The sequence below is a fragment of the Suricata suricatta genome, chromosome 8 (genome assembly GCF_006229205.1).
Source record: "Suricata suricatta isolate VVHF042 chromosome 8, meerkat_22Aug2017_6uvM2_HiC, whole genome shotgun sequence".
NCBI lineage: Eukaryota > Metazoa > Chordata > Mammalia > Carnivora > Herpestidae > Suricata > Suricata suricatta.
Genome location: NC_043707.1, coordinates 34,274,686 through 34,294,625, shown reverse-complemented (window position 1 = coordinate 34,294,625; position 19,940 = coordinate 34,274,686). Strand labels below are relative to the sequence as shown.

General features: G+C 49.5%; 1 protein-coding gene across 9 annotated transcripts in view; it reads right to left on the bottom strand.

The window, feature by feature from the left end:
• The window catches only part of RNF216 (ring finger protein 216), a 139,824-nt gene that overhangs the window by 43,150 nt on the left and 76,734 nt on the right, over positions 1-19,940 (bottom strand). For 2 of the 9 annotated variants that reach the window (XM_029948044.1, XM_029948046.1), the window contains exon 14: positions 19,302-19,546. The exons of 5 other annotated variants lie outside the window; for them this stretch is intronic. In XM_029948044.1, the coding sequence (XP_029803904.1) occupies positions 19,302-19,546 (245 nt within the window). Of the gene's footprint in view, positions 1-17,497; positions 17,683-19,301; positions 19,547-19,940 lie in introns of those variants that run through there. 2 more of the 9 variants (XM_029948045.1, XM_029948050.1) reach the window with 2 other exon arrangements.

Genomic DNA, 19,940 nt, shown 5'->3' with positions numbered 1-19,940 from the left:
CAACCTTTCCAGTATAGTTAGTTGAGTTTGTGGCAAGTATTCCTGCCTAGGAGTGGGTGTTCAAAGTGGGTTACATTAGGACCATTTAGAAAAAAAAGTTTACTATTTTGAGAGAGAGAGAGAGAGAGAGAGAGAGAGAGAGAGAGAGAGAGAGAGGGAGAGAGCGAACAAGAGCAAATGTGAATGGGGGAGGAGCAGAGAGAGAGGGAGACAGAGAATCTCAAGCAGGCTCTGCACTGATGTGGGCCCTGAACCCATGAACCATGAAATCATGACCTAAGCCAAAACCAAGGGTCGAACGCTTAACTGACTGAGCCACCCAGGCGAACCAACATCATGACCATTTTAGATTCTGACATTAGGAAATGATTTCTGGAACACCTGGGAACAAAATACATTCCCCCCCCTAGATTTTTAAACTGTTTATTTATTATTGAGAGACAGAGCGAGATAGAGCATGAGCATGGGGGTATCTGAGAGAGGGGGAGACACAGAATCCGAGAAGCAGGTTTCAGGCTCTGAGCTGTTAGCACAGAGCCTGATGCAGAGCTTGAACTCACAAACTGTAAGATCATGACATGAGCCGAAGTTGGACACTTAACTGAACGAGCCACCCAGGCACCCCCAGAATACGTTCTTAAAAGGAGCAGTGGGGAACAACCAAAGAGAACAGCAGAGTGGGACAGGGAGGGACAGAACGCTGCACAACCTATCTCTGTTGTGGCCGATTTCTCCCTGGCACTCCCAGAACGGGCCCTGTGTGTCTTCATTTCTCTCTCTTCCTGATACCCTCTCTGCTGACCTCTTATTCCTGCTCTTTCTATAATAGTGTTCATGTCCCCTTTCAGAACTAGACTTCCTTCATGTGGAGGTACAGGCCACACAGGGGCTTTTCCCTTGAACATGGCCCCCACTCACTCTTTGTTGGACAACTCTTGTTGCCTCTGGTGCCCGTGCTTGCAGAAAGACACAGAGGCAGGCTGTTGAAAGGATTTTGTGGCTCACCACTCTGGGTAGACAAAATGGAGGAAAAACTGACACACAGCAAGGTAAGTGAACAGCTTCTGGAGAGTGGCCTGAGGTGTACTTCTGAGCTGGTAACTGGAGAGTCCCACTGGACTTCCTTCCATTTTTACTTTTAAAGCTCATCTGTCTTCCTCACCAGCTTGTTCCAACTCCGGAAAGGAATAAAGACAATACAATACAGCAGAAGGAGCCCATGCTTTAGACACTAGACAATCTGTTGCTATGTATGCTATGGGCAGGCTCCCTGGACGAGCATTAAGATGAAATGAGAAAATACATGGCCTCAGGTATGGTGCTGCCCGGCTGTCAAAGGTGGCCCGAAAGCTGACGTCACCAGGGACTCCGCTTTCCTGAGGCACCTCTGACTACTCTGCCGCTTCTGTTTCCAAGCCTCTAACACTAAGAATATCTGCGACAAGCCTGATGTCCCCTGGGGCCTGTTTCCTACACTAGCGTGTAGGGCGATGTAGGCACGTGTCTCTTTTTCTCTTTTTTCTTCACTCACGCAGCCCGCAGGAGACTCTACGCTGACACCGTCCACATACAGTAGTTACTACGTCCGCACTGGGCACGAAGCAGAGGATGGGTGCCATCCGCAGCACCTGATGTTATCAGACCATACACTCTCGTCCTGCTTCAAAATATGGGAGCAGCCTTGCATCAAAGGGCCTGATCCTTCAGCTGTGGACCCTGGCGATACTCTGCTTGGACTGCTTGGACTACATTTGGCCAAAGAGCTCTTTGCTTTTGAGTTCAGGGCTTCCTCAGTGCTCAGGGAGGGGAAGGCCATTTATGTCATTCATCTGCCCTCAGCCACACAGTCAGCTCCTGGAAAAAGGATGGGAATCAAGGGGGCCACACACTTGTAAAGGTTTTTACGATGACTTTCCTCCAAACAACTTGCAGTTCTCCCAAATTACTTACATCATGAGGACACAGAATTCTCCCAGAAAGAACAAACAAAGGTAAATAAATTTCAGGGTGTAATCACTTTTGATCCTTTCTGGCCACCTCCTAATTTGCTAATTTTGTTCTGGATTCAACTGAGGAAGTATAATGATGGGCTGGTTAATTCTCATCGAGCAGGGTAAGAAAACCAAGAGTGACGAGGCTCGTTGATGGGCTGCGGATGACAGTTCCTTTCCACTGGTGTTGGAAGGACGGTCCCATCCCTGACCTCAGCTGGAAGCAGAGGTGACAGCACACGTCACGAGTGCCGTTTGTGTGACAGGCTTGCACGGGGAAAGCCGCTGCCCACGCTGGTAGTTTTTCATGCTCATTAAAAAAACAAAACAAAACTACCCCTGCCCCCTGCAGAAAGCACGTATACACGTGCACGCGCACACACCCAGCCCCCAATCAAAAACCCCTCCTCAGAGTAAACAGCAAAGGTGGGCTTTCAGTCATTTCTTCCTGCTACTACTGGAATGTGACAAAAGGAAGAGTCTCTGTTGGGCACAGGAGATGTGAGCTGAGCACACGAGTCCGAGGAGGGAGGGAAAAGTGTCAGCTTGACGCCGTGGCAGGAGAAGCGGCATGAGGGGGAGCGTCCCAGCTTGGAGGGCACAGTGGCAGGGACAGGGTCGTCACAGAGAAACACGTGGTGATAAACATGGGCAGGCTGCAATTCTTCCCAGACCTTGTTCCTTTCATTCTCCCAGTTTACAAACTTTGGCAACTGCAGTTACAGGACGAGTGTCTTTCACACATTTTTGTACTGGAAAATAGCATAACACTGTTTGGTAATGCATCACGCATGTGAGGTCTCCAGACACTACTGTCCTGACACTCCTACTCACATGCCCGTGTGGCTCTTTCTCCATGTGGAAACGAATCCTCTCCTTCAAATATGAGCTGCTGGTTTAATCAATAATTTTTCTCTGCAACACGATATCATGAAGAACACTAGAGAACACATGATGCAGGCAGGGGCCTATAGATGGTCCCCTGGAGGACGACCACCTAGTCTCTTGCTCCCCAAAGGATGAGCAGCACTGTGGACCTGGGAGCTTGTCAGGAACGCACAAGAACAGATGCCACTTGAGACCCGCCCGTCAGAAGTGCCTGCGCACATAATGCCGGCGACTGTGACGCGCATCCACTTTAGGAGGCGCTGACCTCTTTTTACATAGGTCTTGGTTTTGCTGGTCCTTTTGACACCTCTATTTAGAAAGAAAAAAATCAGACAACCAGGGTTCTTTAGAAGATCAAATTTTGCTACTGACAAAGTTGACAACATTCATTATCCATTCTTTTCCTCAATGTCCCTAAAATCTTCACTCCATCTTGCTTCAAGTGGAAGGTGACCAACAGATTCAACACAAAGACACCAAAAAGGTATCAGAGGGTGAGGTGACAGGAAGGACTGGCCGGGAAATCTGTGGCTGTTCATGTTTGTAAATCAAGGCCTAAACCTAGTACTGAATTTGGCCAATCTTGTTGAAAACAAGATGGTGGACGATGCGTTTTGGAAAGCACTCCTGTAAACAATGCGACAGAGCTTCAGGGCCGCATATAACTGTGAGCACTGAGCACACAGCCACCTGAGCACAGTAGTGGCTTGCTGACGCAAGAGGGGCCCGGTAGTGCGGAGCTTGCCTGACGCCATGGCGTGCTGGGGTAGCTGTCAAGAGAAGATATTCAGGCCCAAGGGAGAGAGCTGAGCTGTCTGATGAAGATGAACCATGCTTTATTGTCTTGTTTGCTGCTTCTTTTTTAAAGTTTATTTATTTATTCTGAGAGAGACAGAAACAGTACAAGTGGGAAGGGGCAGAGAGGGAGAGAATCCCAAGAGGACTTTGTGCTGCCAACACAGAACCTGATGTGGGGCTTGAACTCCCGAAACTGTGAGATCATGACCTGAGCCGAAACCAAGAGTTGGACACTTAACCGATGAGCTACCCAGGCATCCCTTGTTTGCTTATGCTTGGATGTAAATTTCTGGCACTGTTAGTGAGAGTGGCTATAAAACAAACCTTAGGATGCTACTACCTCAAACACTCTCACGAGAGCTTGACCAGGGAGAAACGAATCAGTAGTGTCGCCACCACTCTGCTCCCAGAGCATGCTTAGTCACCACTATTACTTCTTCATTAGCTTCTTCACATTTAAATCCCAAAGATGACCTCCGGAAGTGAAAATACAGTTAAGGTGTTGTGAGTGTCTCCTAACACCGTTATGTTGTAAATGTGACCTCCCCCCATATTTTCCAAGCTGTCCTCGGCCTTCATCCGTAGCCCCAGCTCTCAGTGCCTGTGACGTGGTCTACCTGGTGGGGAACGCGAAGTGGCGACCACACGGGCGACTCATCTACAGCGTCCTAAAGGACAAGAGTCCAGCCCAGGGAAGGCAGAGCTGAAGGAAGATGCACCAGCCACACCCACAGCCACGTCCCCTCCCCTAGAAGGCCTGCAGTGATTTCTATCAACACCTGACCGTGCGGGGAGTTGCCAGGGGTGATTCTGCTCCGGCACTGCCACTGACCGTCTTCATTCTCAGTGCTTTTCCTTACAGTGACTGCTCAAAATAACAGATGGACGAAAGGATAAAACTTCACTAGATGCCATTTGCCTTTTGCCAGGTTCCCCAAGCTCTGCTCTACTCAGGCTGTGCCCAGATGAAGGCCGGACAACTTGGATAGGCACAGGGGACATATGCTAATACGCTGACTGGCTTTTGGCTCAGTTGTAAGCCCAATCCTAACCAGTCTTGCTTTACATTGCTTTCTGAACTGAATGTCAGACTCAGTAAAAACAAAGCAAAACAAACAAACAAAAAAAAAAAACAGCCCCCCAAACACTCCCCCACAAAAACCCATGTCATTTATTTGTGGCTGTTATGGACTGAACTGTACCCCTTCCTCCAGTTCAGATGCTTAAGTCCTAGTACCCACTACCTCAGAATGTGGTAGAGTTTTTAATTAAAATGAAGATTGGGCTTAAATTTTAAGGAGGTGATTAGGTTGAACAAAGGCACTTGGAGAAGACCCTAATCCATTCTGACTGGTGTCTTTCTAGGACAAGGAGATTTGGACGGGCAGATGCCAGAGATGCATGTTCACAACAGAAAGGCCATGGAAGGACCCATGGAGAAGGTGGCCATTTTCAACTCAAGGAGAGAGGTCTTAGAAGAAATCAAACTTGCTAACACCTTGATCTTGGACTTCTAGACTCCAAAAAAATAAAAATAAATGTGAAATGCTAAAAAGCAAGCTTCTCTTGTTTAAGCCACTCAGTCCATGTCATTTGATTATAGCGGCCCCAGCAAACTAGTGAAGTGGCCTTCCAGGTTCATCAAACTCTAGAGGGTGGAGGGTGGCACATCCAGGGCAGGCATGATACCCTCACACACATGCTGCTGCCTTCAGGTCTTCATACATGCTAGAGACTGTAAGTCATGATTCTTGGGGACACAGATGGGAGACAGGCTGTAGAGACTATGACCAAGTCCCACAACACCTAGTGTGTCAGTGATTTATTTCCAATTCAGATGAATACATGGTTTCCTGAAAGCAGCTGCCCCTACATACATGTTTACTCTGGGGGAACAATAATCTTTTACTTTTATCAATTGCTTACTTTAAAAAGTAATCTTGGGGCGCCTGGATGGCTCAGTCAGTTAAGCGTCCAACTTTGGCTCAGGTCATGATCTCACGGTTTGTGAATTCAGGCCCCGCACTGGGCTCTGTGCTGACAGCTCAGAGCCTGGAGCCTCCTTCAGATTCTGTGTCTCCCCCTCTCTCTGCCCCTCCCATTCTCATGCTGTCTCTCTCTCAATTAAAAACAAAAAAAGGTTCAAAAATAGTAATCTCTATACTTAATGTGCTCAACTTGGGGCTCAAACTCATGACCCCGAGGTCAAGAACTGGATGATCCACCAACTAAGCCAGCCAGGTGCTCCTGTATCAGTACCTTTTGTCTTTGCTAATGATATCACATAGTCTCACTCTATGAAAGGATCAAGCTGGAGAGTTAAGTTTGCTAAACTTAAAAGGAGCAAAGCAACCAGCCTCAGAATAATCACCCCCCACCCCTAACTAGGGATGGAGTTTACTGAACCTGCTGCTCAAACAGATGTACTCTAACAGTCAACCCCACCCGCAGGCAGGGAGGTCCCCCATCAGGCACCAGCACCACCCGAGTGAGGGGAGTAGGTTGACTACTCAGTGGTTACTAGGATTCCTCGGCGGAGCCCCAGAGCAGAGGCTCTGCCTGCTTGCCTGTATATGGTAACTGGGATGGACAGGCTCAATGGGAACTATGTGGGCTGGAGAAGACAGTGTGGAGGCAAAGGGACCAGTGGTGAAGAGAATGAGGGAGCATGTCCAGGGAAAGGCATCTATGCACACACATGCAGTCAGGTGGGGGCACTGGTCTTGTTTGTGAGAAACAGGAGGAAGGGGCCAGACTTGAGTGTCAGAAGCCCGGGGTTCTAAGAGCCACTGCAGGTTCTTCCTAGATGACATGAAGGAACAGTGAGCAAGGCTGACTTGGCATTACAGGGCATCCGAGAAGGAGGAGAGTTGGGGACGGAGAGAGAGCAGGAGGCCAGGGCTATGATCCAAAGTGAGACATCAGACCAGGGGGAATGGGAAGATGGAAGGTTCTTCCCATTTGGCCAAGGAGGAAAAACCCCCCAAAACCGTAAGAAGCCACAGCTTATTGAAATCTGCTGGTCAGGGAATCCTATTCAAAGAGGTGTTAATGCTCCCTCAGTTATAGGGACATAAGGAGGGAAGCTTTTGAAATAATGTGGATATGAAACAGTGAGTGCTTCGTGTCCTCCTGCTGGGGGATGTCCCTGGGCCGGGTCTCAGTGGATGGGGAGAGGCAGAGCTGCACTCTTAATGAGGCTCACGGCACCACCTCTATTGAGTTATTGTTCCAAAGAAACTCCATTTTCTCCAGCTCCAGATCCAACAAGTTTATGTAAACGAACATAAAACAAAGCTGGCAGTGAAAGTGTTGACAGCAGGTATAAAGACGACGACCAGCCACCGGGGGAATCTCCCAGCAGCACTTGCAGCAGAGCCAGGAGCTGCACCCTGCGGAACAGAACGGTGCGGCCTGCTCCAGACCTGCTGTTCCAGTGCTGTCTGCCTGGCCGTGTGGCCATTGCAGCTTCAGGGGTGCTCCTGGAACACAAACAGCGCCCCGGACTCCCTGAGAGGCTGCAGGAGGGGAACAGGCGCACCTGGAGAGGGTAGCCGGGAGCCGGAGAGCTGGTCCAATCTAAGACCTTGTCTTTATGGAAGAACAGCACTCCAGGCCTAACAACCAGGAGCAAGTAAAGGAGACCCAAATGCACAGGCAGATATGGGAACCAGGACATGCAGGAAAACCACCGGCCTTCCTTGGGCCTCAGGCTCAAAGTGCTTCCCCTCTAGCCATTGTCCCACTCTTCGATTTCAAGGCTGACCTTGGGCCCAGGACCCAGTGGGCTGCTCTTAACAGGACCAGTGAGCGCAGGGTACAATCTCATCTGAGGGCAGGAAGAAGAACCCTTCTTCCAGTGGGCAGGGGTGACTGCTTCTTAAAAAACCAACCAAATGAAACCGTGTTAAATGACCTTGATAAGAAACTTAACTGGAGGCCCAATTTAAGTAAAACGCCACTACAGGATCTGACCACATGCAGCCTCCCCACCCGACACTCGAAGGGTGCTCTGACAGAGCTCATTTGGTGTGGAAAGCTGACAAAGATTTTACTTTGTATTATTTCTAAATTGTCAGGGTGTTCACGTCATAGCAAGCACACATTACTCAGAGACCGCTGAGCACGTAATTCTACTGCATCAGGTCACCAGGTGGCTGCCAGTTGTCTGTTGTCTCTGAAGGCGCTGGGCTCTCCTTGGGCCTTTGGGGCTGGCCAGCATGAGAAGCTGTGCCCACTGCAGGCGTGACTCCTAAGGATATGACCACATGCTTTTGTCTTTCCTGCCATTTCCCTAAGCTTTCTACTATAAAGGATTAAAAAAAAATCTTAAAAGAAAAGAAAAGAAAAAGAAGATCTAGGCCTTGATTTTAAGGTCCTATACATCAGGCATCTGGGTGGCTCAGTCAGTTGAGCATCCGATTTCGGCTCAGGTCACAATCTCAGTGAGTTCAAGCCCCACATTGGGCTCCGTGCTGTCAGCACAGAGTCCCCTTGGATCCTCTGTCCCTGCCCACCCCCCTCTCCTCCCCCTCCCTTGCTCATGCTCGTTCTTTCTAAAAAAAATTTTTTTTAATTAAAAAAAAATTTTTAAATTAAATATACAGTGTCTAGTAGATTATAATAATAAACCCTTATTAAAAGCATTGTTCAAAGGACCCACACTCAGGATCTTCAGATTGGAAAGAAATTACTAAGAACGTGGCTGGAATCTGGCCATTCAATGGCTAATACTGAGGGTGAAGAGCCAAACAGCTTAATCTCATTCTGGGCGTGTCTGTCATTACCTCACTAGCATTTACTGTCCACAGTCCTGGGACAGCTGCTCAGAACATTCTAGGAAAGAATCTGCCCAGGGGAGGGTCATACATGCAGAGGCCATTAGAGTTACTGAATCAGAGCCCAGCAAAAATCAGGGTGAGGGGATTCTAGAATGTGAAGGAGCTGGACAAGCAGTTTCCTTTCCTGGTTCCCGGTGGGTTACTCCTTTCCATGCGATGGCACACAATCCCGTGCCCCACCCTCAAAGCAAAACCACATGTGACTATCAGGTCATCAGATTCTGCAACTGTTCTTCTGTAATTAACTATAATTTCTACCTTCTACTTGACTCCTATCTTGATGTTGGAGGTGCTGGGGCTTCCTCCCAGTTGAGAGAGGAGAACTCCAGCGCAGGCTTGTCTGCATGCTTCCCTACTGCGCCACAGGGCGCTGGCTTGGGAACGGGCAAGCATCCAGCCAGGGCCAGACAGAATCTAGGCTTTTTTGGTGAGGCTTGGGGGCCCTCTGCTGCCTGTCTGCTGCCACTGTTAGCTCCTCACTAGACTAAGAAAATCTCCCTCAGAAACCTACCCACCTGCTGCCATCTATAAGGCTTTCAATTCACTTTGAGTATCCACATGCAGAGAAATGTACAACGCAGCCTTATATCATCTGAGCTCCTGCAATGCTAATATTTTATCCACATCTCATGAACAGGATCTGCAGGACACTAAGGCTTATGACCAGTCGCAGGAAGGGAACTAAAGTCAAGGATCTGCCTGAGATAATCCCCTGATCAGCATCACAGCCTGGCCAAGCACATACCATGAATCTCATCACACAGACAAAAAAAGTGGGATTCAGACAGAGGAGTGGGACAGGGCTGCCCCACATATTCTGTAGTCAGGCATGCTGGGCACATCTGGGCAGTCTGCCTTGGTCACTCACTAGATGGTGAGCAGAGGCGGGTGGGTGCCTCAGCCCTCCCAGCTTCGGTTTCTGCAAGCTATACAAGGGGATATAACAGGGCTACAGGACTGGATGAGACCACCATCTCCAGCACATACAGGGTGACAGCACACAGTGGTGACCATAAATGTCAGCTGCTGCTCTGCATTGCTGCCATCACCACAACTGCTCACGGCCTGGGCCCTTCTAGTGCAGAGCAGAAATACCAGGCCCCATGGGGGTCTTCAGCAGTAAGACAGGATGGAGAGGCCCCTTACACAGAAGGTGACAGGGCCTATTTCTGGACACCAGCTCACCAAGTAGGAGCTGGCTTCTCTAACTTAAAAGGCAGAGGGAAATTGAGAAAGCTGACAGAAACTGAGAGCAAAGGGGGCTGAAGAGCAGGTCTGCAGAGATGGCTGAGGAAACGAAGATGTTGCAGTGGAGTGGCACGTGTGGAGACACAGGCAGTGTGGAAGTTTACCGTTGCTTTCCAGTAACCTGACCACATAGGGGCTGGAAATGGCTGTGAGCATGGCAACAAGGAAATTTATGGGAGTCCCAAGTACAGAATAATACTGATAACACCACTGAGTCAAGTTGCCCAATCTAAGAGTGAGAGCAGAGACACTCGATGGGGTGAATGACAACAGGCAGCATTTCACTGAATGCTTATGGACTAAGCATCTTCTTACGTTAAGTCATCTGATCCTTGTAACGGACCTCCCCCCAAGGGTGCATTTTCCTCCCTGTTCTTCCAGATGAGACTGTGGCACCAGGTGGAGTGGGCAGTGTAAAACCACACAGCCACGGAGGGGAGCGGCTGGGGTCTTAACAGGTGGCACTGCTCGGGCCGCTCCACCGGCAATACTGGATGCACCGCACCATGTGCTCTGCCAGTGTCTGAGGACTTGAACAGATCCCTCGGGCCCAGAATGGCACTGTACAGGGACACTGTGGCCTGGCCATGCTCCCAGGGAAACGCTGTGAGGATGGAAGCATGCAGGTGAGGACAGTGTGGGGCCACACGAGAGATGGGACTCACTGCCACGGGCTGTTAGGAAGCCAAGGGAAGCTGGGCGAGGCCTTTCAGTAGGAGCAAAGCTGACCAGAGAGCCCCTCCACAGCCCTCCCTGCCTCACGTTTCTGGGGGTTGACATGTGCACCACACAAACAGATATTTGATAAGGCCAGAGCTCCAGGAGCTGTGGCAAGAGATCATGAAATCAAACCACTGAAATCAAGCAAGGACGTTCCTGCTGTAGAATCTGCCTGTGGAATGCGCTGCTGCAGGATGCCGGAGAAAGTGAAACCTGCTGGTCTTCAAGGAATAGCAACAGGAGTGCCTTCGGAACGGGCCCAGGAGCAGCTAGACCATCACACAGGACCCAGAGCCAGCTGGCCCCCCACTTCACAAGCCGGCTTACCCATGTCTGCCTTTCTGCTGGCCACACATGGGCTCTGGGTGGGGCAGCAGTGCGGCTGCACGGGGTGAGGTGCACAGTCTGTCTTCGTGCCTTGAGCCACCCTCACCTCCAGTCCTTCCCTCATGCTGCCGCCAGAACAGCCCTCTGCAGCACTGGACGTGATCACATCACTCCTGTTTCCCACCCGGGATAGACTTCCCACAGGGACCAGCCCCTTCCCAGCCATGTCACCTCCCCACCCGCTCTCAGAAACACTTTCAATAAGCTGCGTCCATTTCGGGGAGCCTCTCTGAGTCCTCTGCCCCAGCTTTCCAGGTCCAGCCCTGGAGCCGCATCCCCATGATCTCCAACTTCCCCAGGCAAAACCAGTCAGGCCCCTGCTGCCTCACTGGGCCCCGGCTCCGAGGCTCTGATGGCCCCCCTGAGCGGCAGGCTTGTGCCTCTACTCGGCTGCCCAATGTTTCCACTTGGGAAGTCTAAAAGGCATTTAGATTTGTCTGAAACTTGAAGTGGGAGGCCCCTGCCTCCCAACAAAGCTGTTCTTAGACTGCCCCGTGTCACTAAAGGACGCTACCACCCATCAGCCAGTGCTTCCAGCCCCACTTCACATCCCTCCACTTTTTTTTTAAAATGTATATTATTTTGAGAGAGGGAGAGGGAGACAGAGAGAGGGAAGGAGAATCCCAAGTAGGCTCCAGGCTGTCAGCACAGAGCCTTTCTCTGTCCATGTTACTGGGAGATGTTAACAAGGAACCCTGTGACCCAGCTTGGGACAGCGGTACTGGTGAGCCGGCCCAAGCCTCACTGGTGTCAACTCCCACACGCCACAGACAGCACTGGCCGGTTTCTGTCCAGTATTCGCTGGCCTGGGCATCCAACCAAGTGACACACTTTAGTCCTGATTTTATAAATGGGAAACAGAGCCAGAATGGGAAGGGATAAGACCAAACTTAAAAAGCAAGTTCAGAGCCAAGACAGTGGCCTCAAAGGGCGCCCCCAAGGATCTTCTAAAGAATGCTATAAATGTGACCGGAGGCAGCAAGCTCCCTGAGCCACCACTGACTTTTAGGGAACAGGTTCACACACCCTCAAGAGGCGGCTGCACGGGCACATCTGCCTGTTTCTGTTCTTTCCCCATAGTTCCTTGCCCCAACCAGCTGCTCGCCTCACAGCAGGGACAATCAAGGGACACCCACACTTAAAAAGCAAGTGCCCCATTCCTCCCAGGATAACCGAGACCACAGTGGGTGCTGTGCTGCCAGGATCAGCTGCACGCATGGTCCCCCCTCTTCCAAACCATGCAGCTGGTGGACGCTGGACCTTGGTGCCGGCCCACACCTGCTTTTGCTCAGATGTGGACTCTAAAAACTCCTGTTTTGTCTTGAAATCCTTTGGAAACACCTCAAAGGCTACTTCACAGAGTAGCCCTTCACAGCTGCCAGTGTCCCTCTGGCAGGGCAGCCAGTCTCTGAGCTGGAGAACAGACCATGGCATTTTTCCTTTTAAAATAAGTGGCACGTACTGGAAGCAAGATAACTATGTACAACGCTTCTGGAAAAAATTTTGGAAGTCTCAAGAAAATGGATTCTCTTGGACCTAGGAGTCTTCCTCTAGGGATCTATCCCAAAGAACACTTCTAAGAAACAAAAGGCTTTATGTACAAATGCCATGCATGGTGTTACTTGCAGCAGCAAAAGCAGAAAACACCTCCTCCCTGGACTCAGGACACATGGAATAAACCAAAGCACACCTGTCTGATGGAATGGTGACCACCCATGACACAGGCTTACAAACTGTTTAAGAATGCAAAAAGGGTTCAGGTCATGACAAGTATTAAAAAAAAAAAAAAGCTAGGCACGTACATATGGAATGACTATAATCCTACAGCAAAAAGCAAATGCTAAAAACACAGCATGGCTAGGAAGAGGGGACAGGGACCAAAGGGATCTGTGTGATACTGAGCGAGTCTTGCCCTCTCTGCTTCCTCATTAATAAAAATGGGGAACGTAAGTACCTGACAGGACTCCTGTGAAGATACATGAGAAACCGTGTGCCCAGGACATGCCAGCTGCTCCTCATGGAGTGAACAGAGGAATGGGTGGCGCCTCCCACACTCATCACCACGCCAATGTAGGTATGCTACCTCCTTACTCTCTGTGTGAAGTAACGTCGGCCACAGGCACAGGGGCATCATGATCTTACCTATGCCACTAGAACCTTCTAAACAGATGCGCAGCCTCAATCCTGGCTCGGCCCTCTACGTGTTTGTACTTAGCCTCGGAGCCAGGAAGAGGCGCTGTGAGGCAACAGGCTTGAGCAACGGGAACCTGCATGAGGTGAAAGGGCCCAAAGTGACCACCGGGCAGAATGGAAACAGGCTCATTAAGCACCCCACCCCGAAAAGGGCCCTAGCTGACCAAAGGGCTACTTGCAACTGGGCACTGGTACCAAAAAAGGAAATTCCATCTGTTCCCATCCCTCTTCACTCCCCACTTAACCAAATGCCCTTACCACTGTCTCCTGACAGTCTCTCTTTTGCTGTCCTGCCAGCTACTCCCTTGTGGTGTATTTGATAAACTTTTATCTCCTGTGTTCTGCCTTGGGTGAATCCATTCACCACCTGTATTGCCGGCTCCCGCCCAACTAGGTCGCCCCACTGGCCCCAGTGTCCCCATCTGGTAAAGTGGGGGTAATGACATCTCTTTCAGGGTTACTTGGAGGAGTGGGGGGAATCACTTTTAAAGGACTTAACACAGCAGCAGATGATAAATGAACTGTATAATTATTTGGGGAGGATGTGGGGTATTGGCAGTCCCATCAATATTTTGGAATAAAAGCCACAAAAAGCTCACAATGAGCTGAGCAGAGTTTACAGCCTAGTTACTCTGGCCATTATCACATAGACGCAGGGGAGACAGGATCCTCCAGCTTCATTCCAAATGGATGGGGACAGGGCAGGGAAGGTTTTGCTTAAAGAAAAAGAGTAACACTATGATATGACAACTTACATATGGTGTGGAGTTTGGCCATGGCTAAGTTAAGGACTAGATAAAAAAGCAGATGGTGATGTGTAAAGAACAAGGGGGCAGAAAAGCGATTCAGCCTGGCCAGTATCTGGCACTAACTTGTGATGGCTGGACGTGGGCTTTCTAAGCTGAGTCTGTGCGTTCAAACACAACAACAAACAAAACCATCCTGATGTTCAGACTACTGCCAGATTTTGTGACTCCTGACCTGCTCCAGGAAGCACCGGCTACCACTCCTGGAGCAGCAAGCTCCCTGGAGTCTCCAGAAGGCAGGCCTGGGTTGTGTCAGTGGCAGTGAAGATCAGCCCGAGGAGCTGTGCAGCGTCCTCAGTTCTACTCAAGGCCCAGGTGTTTTGCTTTTGTAAGGTCCTCTCCTCCAGCAAGAAGGAAATGTGCACCCTGACTGGGGTGGTCTGTGGCTGCACCCCAACCCCCAGCTCAGGCTGTGCGGGCACGGGCCATCATCCAACCCTGTCTACCTGTACAGCTGAGTACAAGCTCCTGGCACTGCTCAAGGTGAGCTGCAGCCGAAGGAAGCCAGCTTCTGCTGGCAAACCCTCTGCACCCCCTCCACCCTGCTACCTTCGCTATTGGCTGCTCACTCCACATGCTGCCTTGCACAGGGAGCCAGACCACAGCGGAAAGGGAGCTAGCCTTTGGTCACTGGACTCGGGCTGGAGGACCCAGGGAAGCTCCCCATAGCCGTCATCCACTGCAGATGTGTGGACACAAGGGTGGCTCTGCTGGCTGTGGTGGCCTGAGGTGGAAAGGACACACTCATACAGAACAAAGTCACCCTTCTCTTTGCCCCACAGGCTCTCAGACTTCTTCTGCCATCACAACTCGATGGATAACTGGGATCAGTGTTAGGAGAAGAGACCCGCCCCGACCCCCGGGCCCTCTCTGGGGTGTGAGCTCCTTTGGGGCCTGTGCTAGCCCTCCTCTCCACACAGGCCAGCAGGGCTGAAGGAACCCAGGGTGCGAGAGCACTTTTAAGTCTCTGGAAGAGCAAGGCTGCAGAAATCGTCCTGTGACTTAACCTTGGATGCTAAGGGACGGACACTAAATATTACTACTTAAATACAGCAAGCTGGAAGATGAACCACAGAGGCAACTCCTGCTACCTTTCTCTTTCTTCCCCAAATGGAGAGGACAAAGTGAGACGCTGAAAACGAACGGGGAGGGGACTGGCGGGCAGGGAAGCGGCCTGAGCCCCTCTCCTCGCACAGACACATCCAAACGGCAAGCCACCAAGCTGCAAACGCTGAGCTCAGGAGTAATTAAATCAAATTAATCTTGGGAAAAGAGCTTTAAATATTCAAAGCCCCATTAATCCTCATGCCTTGTAATTAAATATGTATGTTAAGAAGGCTTGGACAAAAGCAAAACATTCTCAAAATGCAAATTCTTTACATTCGTAGCATTATAATGTGTTCTAAGTACTGATCTCATAGAAAACTATGTAAAAAATTCAATAAAGCGCACGTTGTAAAAACATGGAAGAAAGAACGTAGCTACAATCTCTGGCTGTCCTGAGCACCTTTTAGAAAAATGTGCCTTGATAAACATCTTCAGTGTTCAGGCCCCACATAATTTGCCCAGTGATAATCCTCACTTAGTCTGGACGCTCCTTGGTCCTCACTCCTTCAGGTGCTGGTGGGGCAGCCCCCACACACGGTTTGAAGAGTTCTTTGCTTCTGTTGTTCTGGGACCCTCTCTTCTATTTTACTTCCTTAGCAAAACACACAGATTTGTTTCATCTTCCGGGGATAACCTTATCTTTGATCATCACCCACTGAAGAGACTGCTCACTCCAACCTACTGTGTGTCTTAGAGGAAGACACCTAATGTTCCAATCCTAGAATAGAGCGTACTTGCCACAAACCTCCTGGAACCGCTGCTGGGTGGTCCCTGAAGAGTTCCCCCCTTTCAGAGGGCCGCCCCTGCCTCACGACCACCTTGGAAAGGGGGCTGCAACAGGAGGTGGCACATCCATTTTTCCACAACAGGAAAATCAGAGGGAATGTAGGCTGATGGTCACATAGCAAGCAGGGTGAATGGCATCAGCTTTCTGAGCAAGTGCCACAGGTCTCACCCAGCAGTGCCCCCAGGAAACGCTGTCACAGTGCAGGCCAAGTCACCCAGCGTGTGCTCCTGGGATTTGTCTAGATTGCTTGATTGGCTCTGTTAACTGTAGTTACCAACTACCAACTACCAGTATGAGCTGGTACTATGGACTGAAGGTCAGTGTCCCTGCAAAATTCTTATGCTGAAATCCTAACACCCCTGATGTGATGTTAACAGGAGGTGGGACTTTTAGAAGGTAATTAGATCATGACAGTGGAGCCCTCGTGAATGGGATTCCTTGGAAGAGACCTGAGAGCTGGCTCTCTGCTCTGCCATGAGGATACCTAGAGAAGTCAGCCATCTGCAAACCAGGAGCTGCCTCACAGGGCACCTTGAACTTGGACTTCCCAGCCTCCAGAGTGCAAGAAATGAACATTTGTTGTTTAAGCCATCGAATATATGGTAATGTGTATAATAGCCTGAGCTAAGACAGCTGGGTGTGGAATGCCTGTCAACAAATCTTTCCAAGGTAGTGATATCTGTGGTCATGGAAGCTTACTTACAGAAAATCTTAACAAGGTAAGAGCAGAGGCTCTGAGTATTCCAAACGGATTCATTATCATGGTCACCTGAATGTTAATCTGTCAGGAATACCAGGTTCAAAACCCAAACTAGAAATTAAGGAACAGGTTGAGTTCCTAGAAAACAGAGTCTATTCATATCTAATTTTTGGACAAAGGTATTGAAGAAGGATTCTCATGCCAAGACCTGTGGATCTAAACAACACCTTAAATTTTTCTTCTGCCCCTTGGAAGATTCTGAGGTAAGCAGATCTCATTCCAGGGGAGAAAAACATGATAGGTAAATGAGGAGAAATAAAGAGTAACAATGTTCACCTTTCATTTATTGCCTAAGTGCCCAGAGGGAGAGAGAAGATGCATGAACCTACTCGCATTTCAAGGACCTGAAGATTAAAGGGGCCACCTGAAAATCTTACAAACATTCCCTCCACCAATCTTCAGGCAACCCATGACACAGGTTATCATTATTATACCCATTGTACAGATGAGGAAACCAAGTTACTGAAAGACTGAAGGACTCAGCCAGACCACGTAGGTTATGCCCCAAACTCTGTCATTTGGAAACGAAACCAGAGAGGTGAATGGAGTGGTAAATAAACGTGAGAGGAATGGGTATGTTCAATTAATGAGGTCCTCCTGTGTATTGATCCTGTTCCGTAACTGAGAAAACTTACGACACAGATTTTAACATCAAAAGTTTCTGCCTCATGAATCTCACTTCTGTGTGCCTGGAGATATGTACCCTGACACGTTAGGTCTCAGATGGAGAGGGCATTGCCGGTCAAGTGAGTGAGACAGAACTTCATATCGAAAATGCAGGAAGCTCTGCCAAGCTTTCCCAGAACAATCATGAGAGTATTTTAAAAAGTTCTTTTTAACGTTTATTCATCTGTGAGATACAGAGAAAGACAGAGGGGGAGAGGGGAGGGGCAGAGAGAGGGACACAGAATCTGAAGCAGGTTCCAAGCTCCAAGCTGTCAGCACAGAGCCCAACTCGGGGCTCGAACCCATGAACCACAAGATCATGACCTGAGCTGAAGTCGGACACTTAACTGACTGAGCCCCCAGATGCCCTGGGAACAGTCATGAGATTATTAACGAAGACATTCCTGCTTCAAGTCCTGGATTCCTACTGCTGGCTTGAGAGGACACCAGGCTTCCATTCTGCTGTTGGAGGCACAGACCTGTATAAAAACTGAGAGGCATTTCCAGCAATGACTAGTATTCTTTCAGTTATTTTATGTTGGGAGAATAGAGCAAAAAACTATAACAAGTAGATAGTAAATGAAGACGGCAGAGAACCATATACAATACGACACACTCACATAGTCAAGAACTGGAAAGAAATGGAGCAGGAGCTACTGATGGGCTCGGTCCAGACAGGCTGAATGTCAGAGGAAAAGGGTTTTCTGTCCTGGAGTTGTTGGGTGTATTGTTTTAATCTCAGATATTACTGGTGAGAGCAAACACACCCGTGCACATGCTACTAAGAACCACAAAAGGCATAAATGAAGACAAAGTGCACTCCTCTGGTTTCATGCCTTCCTTCAGTGCTTTGTGTTTCATTCCAGGAGAAAATAATACACAAACTTTATATTTATACAAAAGGAGCTCACACTGCACACACTTTACCTTGCTGTTTTCACTTGACAGTGCATTTCTTACAGGAGTTTCCTGATCAGTACCTATAGGTCTTAGTTTTTTTGGGAATCTGAAAATTTGTTGGTGACTCCAGCACTGGGCCATTCTTAATTTACCTATTTCACACTCTCATCAAACAAGGGTTGCTTTTGGGGTACCTGTGAGGGGGGGGGGGCTCAGTCAGTTAAGCATCTGACTCTTGATTTCGGCTTAGGTCATGATCTCGCAGTTTGTGGGTTCCAGCCCCAGGTCAGGCTCAGTGCTGAAAGCTCAGAGCCTGCTTGGGATTCTCTCTTTCTGTGCCCCTCCTGTGCTCATGCGCTTCCACACTCTCTCTCTCTACATAAATAAACTAAAAAAAAAAAAAAAAAGGTTGCTTTTGATAATGTATGACACAGGTTCCTAAATGGTTAACAGCTAACGTTACTGTGCAGACCACTGTGCCCTTTAAAGTAAAATTTAATAGACTCTGAACTCGAATGCTCACTGAATAAGGAAACAAAGAAGAAAGTTCAAAGAACTGGATAAAGGAAATAGCCTTTTTTTTATCAAGTGGCTCTAGAAAAGCTTAGGCTGCCTCTGATTCTGCTGGGGCTCTGTCCCTTGTGGAAGAACCAGAGGGCAGGATGAGGAGACAGAATGAGTTCCATGCATGCGCTGGGGAGAGCTGCCGCCTGGGACCACCTGGCTCTCTTCAAGCATCTGGCTGGTGTGTGACATATGGGAAAAGTGACAGAATTTTCTTTCAGTTTTGAGAACTGTGACTCCGCCCCATACTTTGTCAACTATGGGCACATCTGTAGGATGTACAAAGAAAAGAGAAAGGCAAGCCATCTCAAGACCAGGAGGCAGGGCACCTAGAAATCAACCTCCTCTCTCAGCTCCATGGTCAAGTGACCAAGAAGTTCTCACTTTTGTGAAGCTGTTTCAAGAAAAATCGAAGCTCTGTGTCCTTTCAAAATGGGTTTTTATGCTTTTCAACAATTAGAAAATATGATTTCAAAATAGTTTTCCTTTCCTCCAGGACTTTCTACTAGCCGAGGTGCCACAGCGGGAGAACTCCATGCTTGCACATGAGTACAGGGATGTAGAGATGTGGAGTTCACGAAAGTGGCACGCTGAAGGGGCAGGTAACCCATGCTGACAGACTTTGGGTGTTTTTTCTTTACTCACATCCTTAAAGTTCCTTTCTGCTCCCCGTTCCTCTGGAAGACACGGTCGGTGTTGCTCAGAAGCGGGGTGGGTTTGGGCTGAGGTTCTTGAAGCCCACAGCTTGGAGGCGGTGCTGCACTGGCACCGGGCACGCCGGCCCAAGCGCCTTCCACGCTGGCCAGCAGGCACCACACAAGGCCTGCAAGCGCAGGGCCGGTGGCATCCTCGTTCCACGGAGGAAAGGTGGAGGCAAGGGCCCTGGTGGGCTGAGGGCAGAGTTCAGTTCAGGACTCTTTTCTGCTGACACTCTGCCCCCGGCCCGGATGTCGTGGGTAGGGTGAGGGTGTGCCCCGCCAAGCTTACCCCGCTTGGCGCAGACATCCACATGCGAACTCGCAAACCCGCCGGGTAAGAGACCCAGACGTGGAGGCGCATGCGATTCATGGCCACGAGAGGTCGGGACCAACCCTCCATGCTCTCCCTGGCAGCCCTGCTGCCTCTCCCCCGGGCTCACGCCACCAGTGCAAAGAGCCTCTTTTCAGAAGGTTGTTCAGCCAGAAGAATAATTCTAGATGCTTTTATGTTCTGACAGAATACCAATCCCTTTCTCTAACCCTATGCACAGACAGGGAGAGCCCGGGGCGACCCACGTGAAGAGTG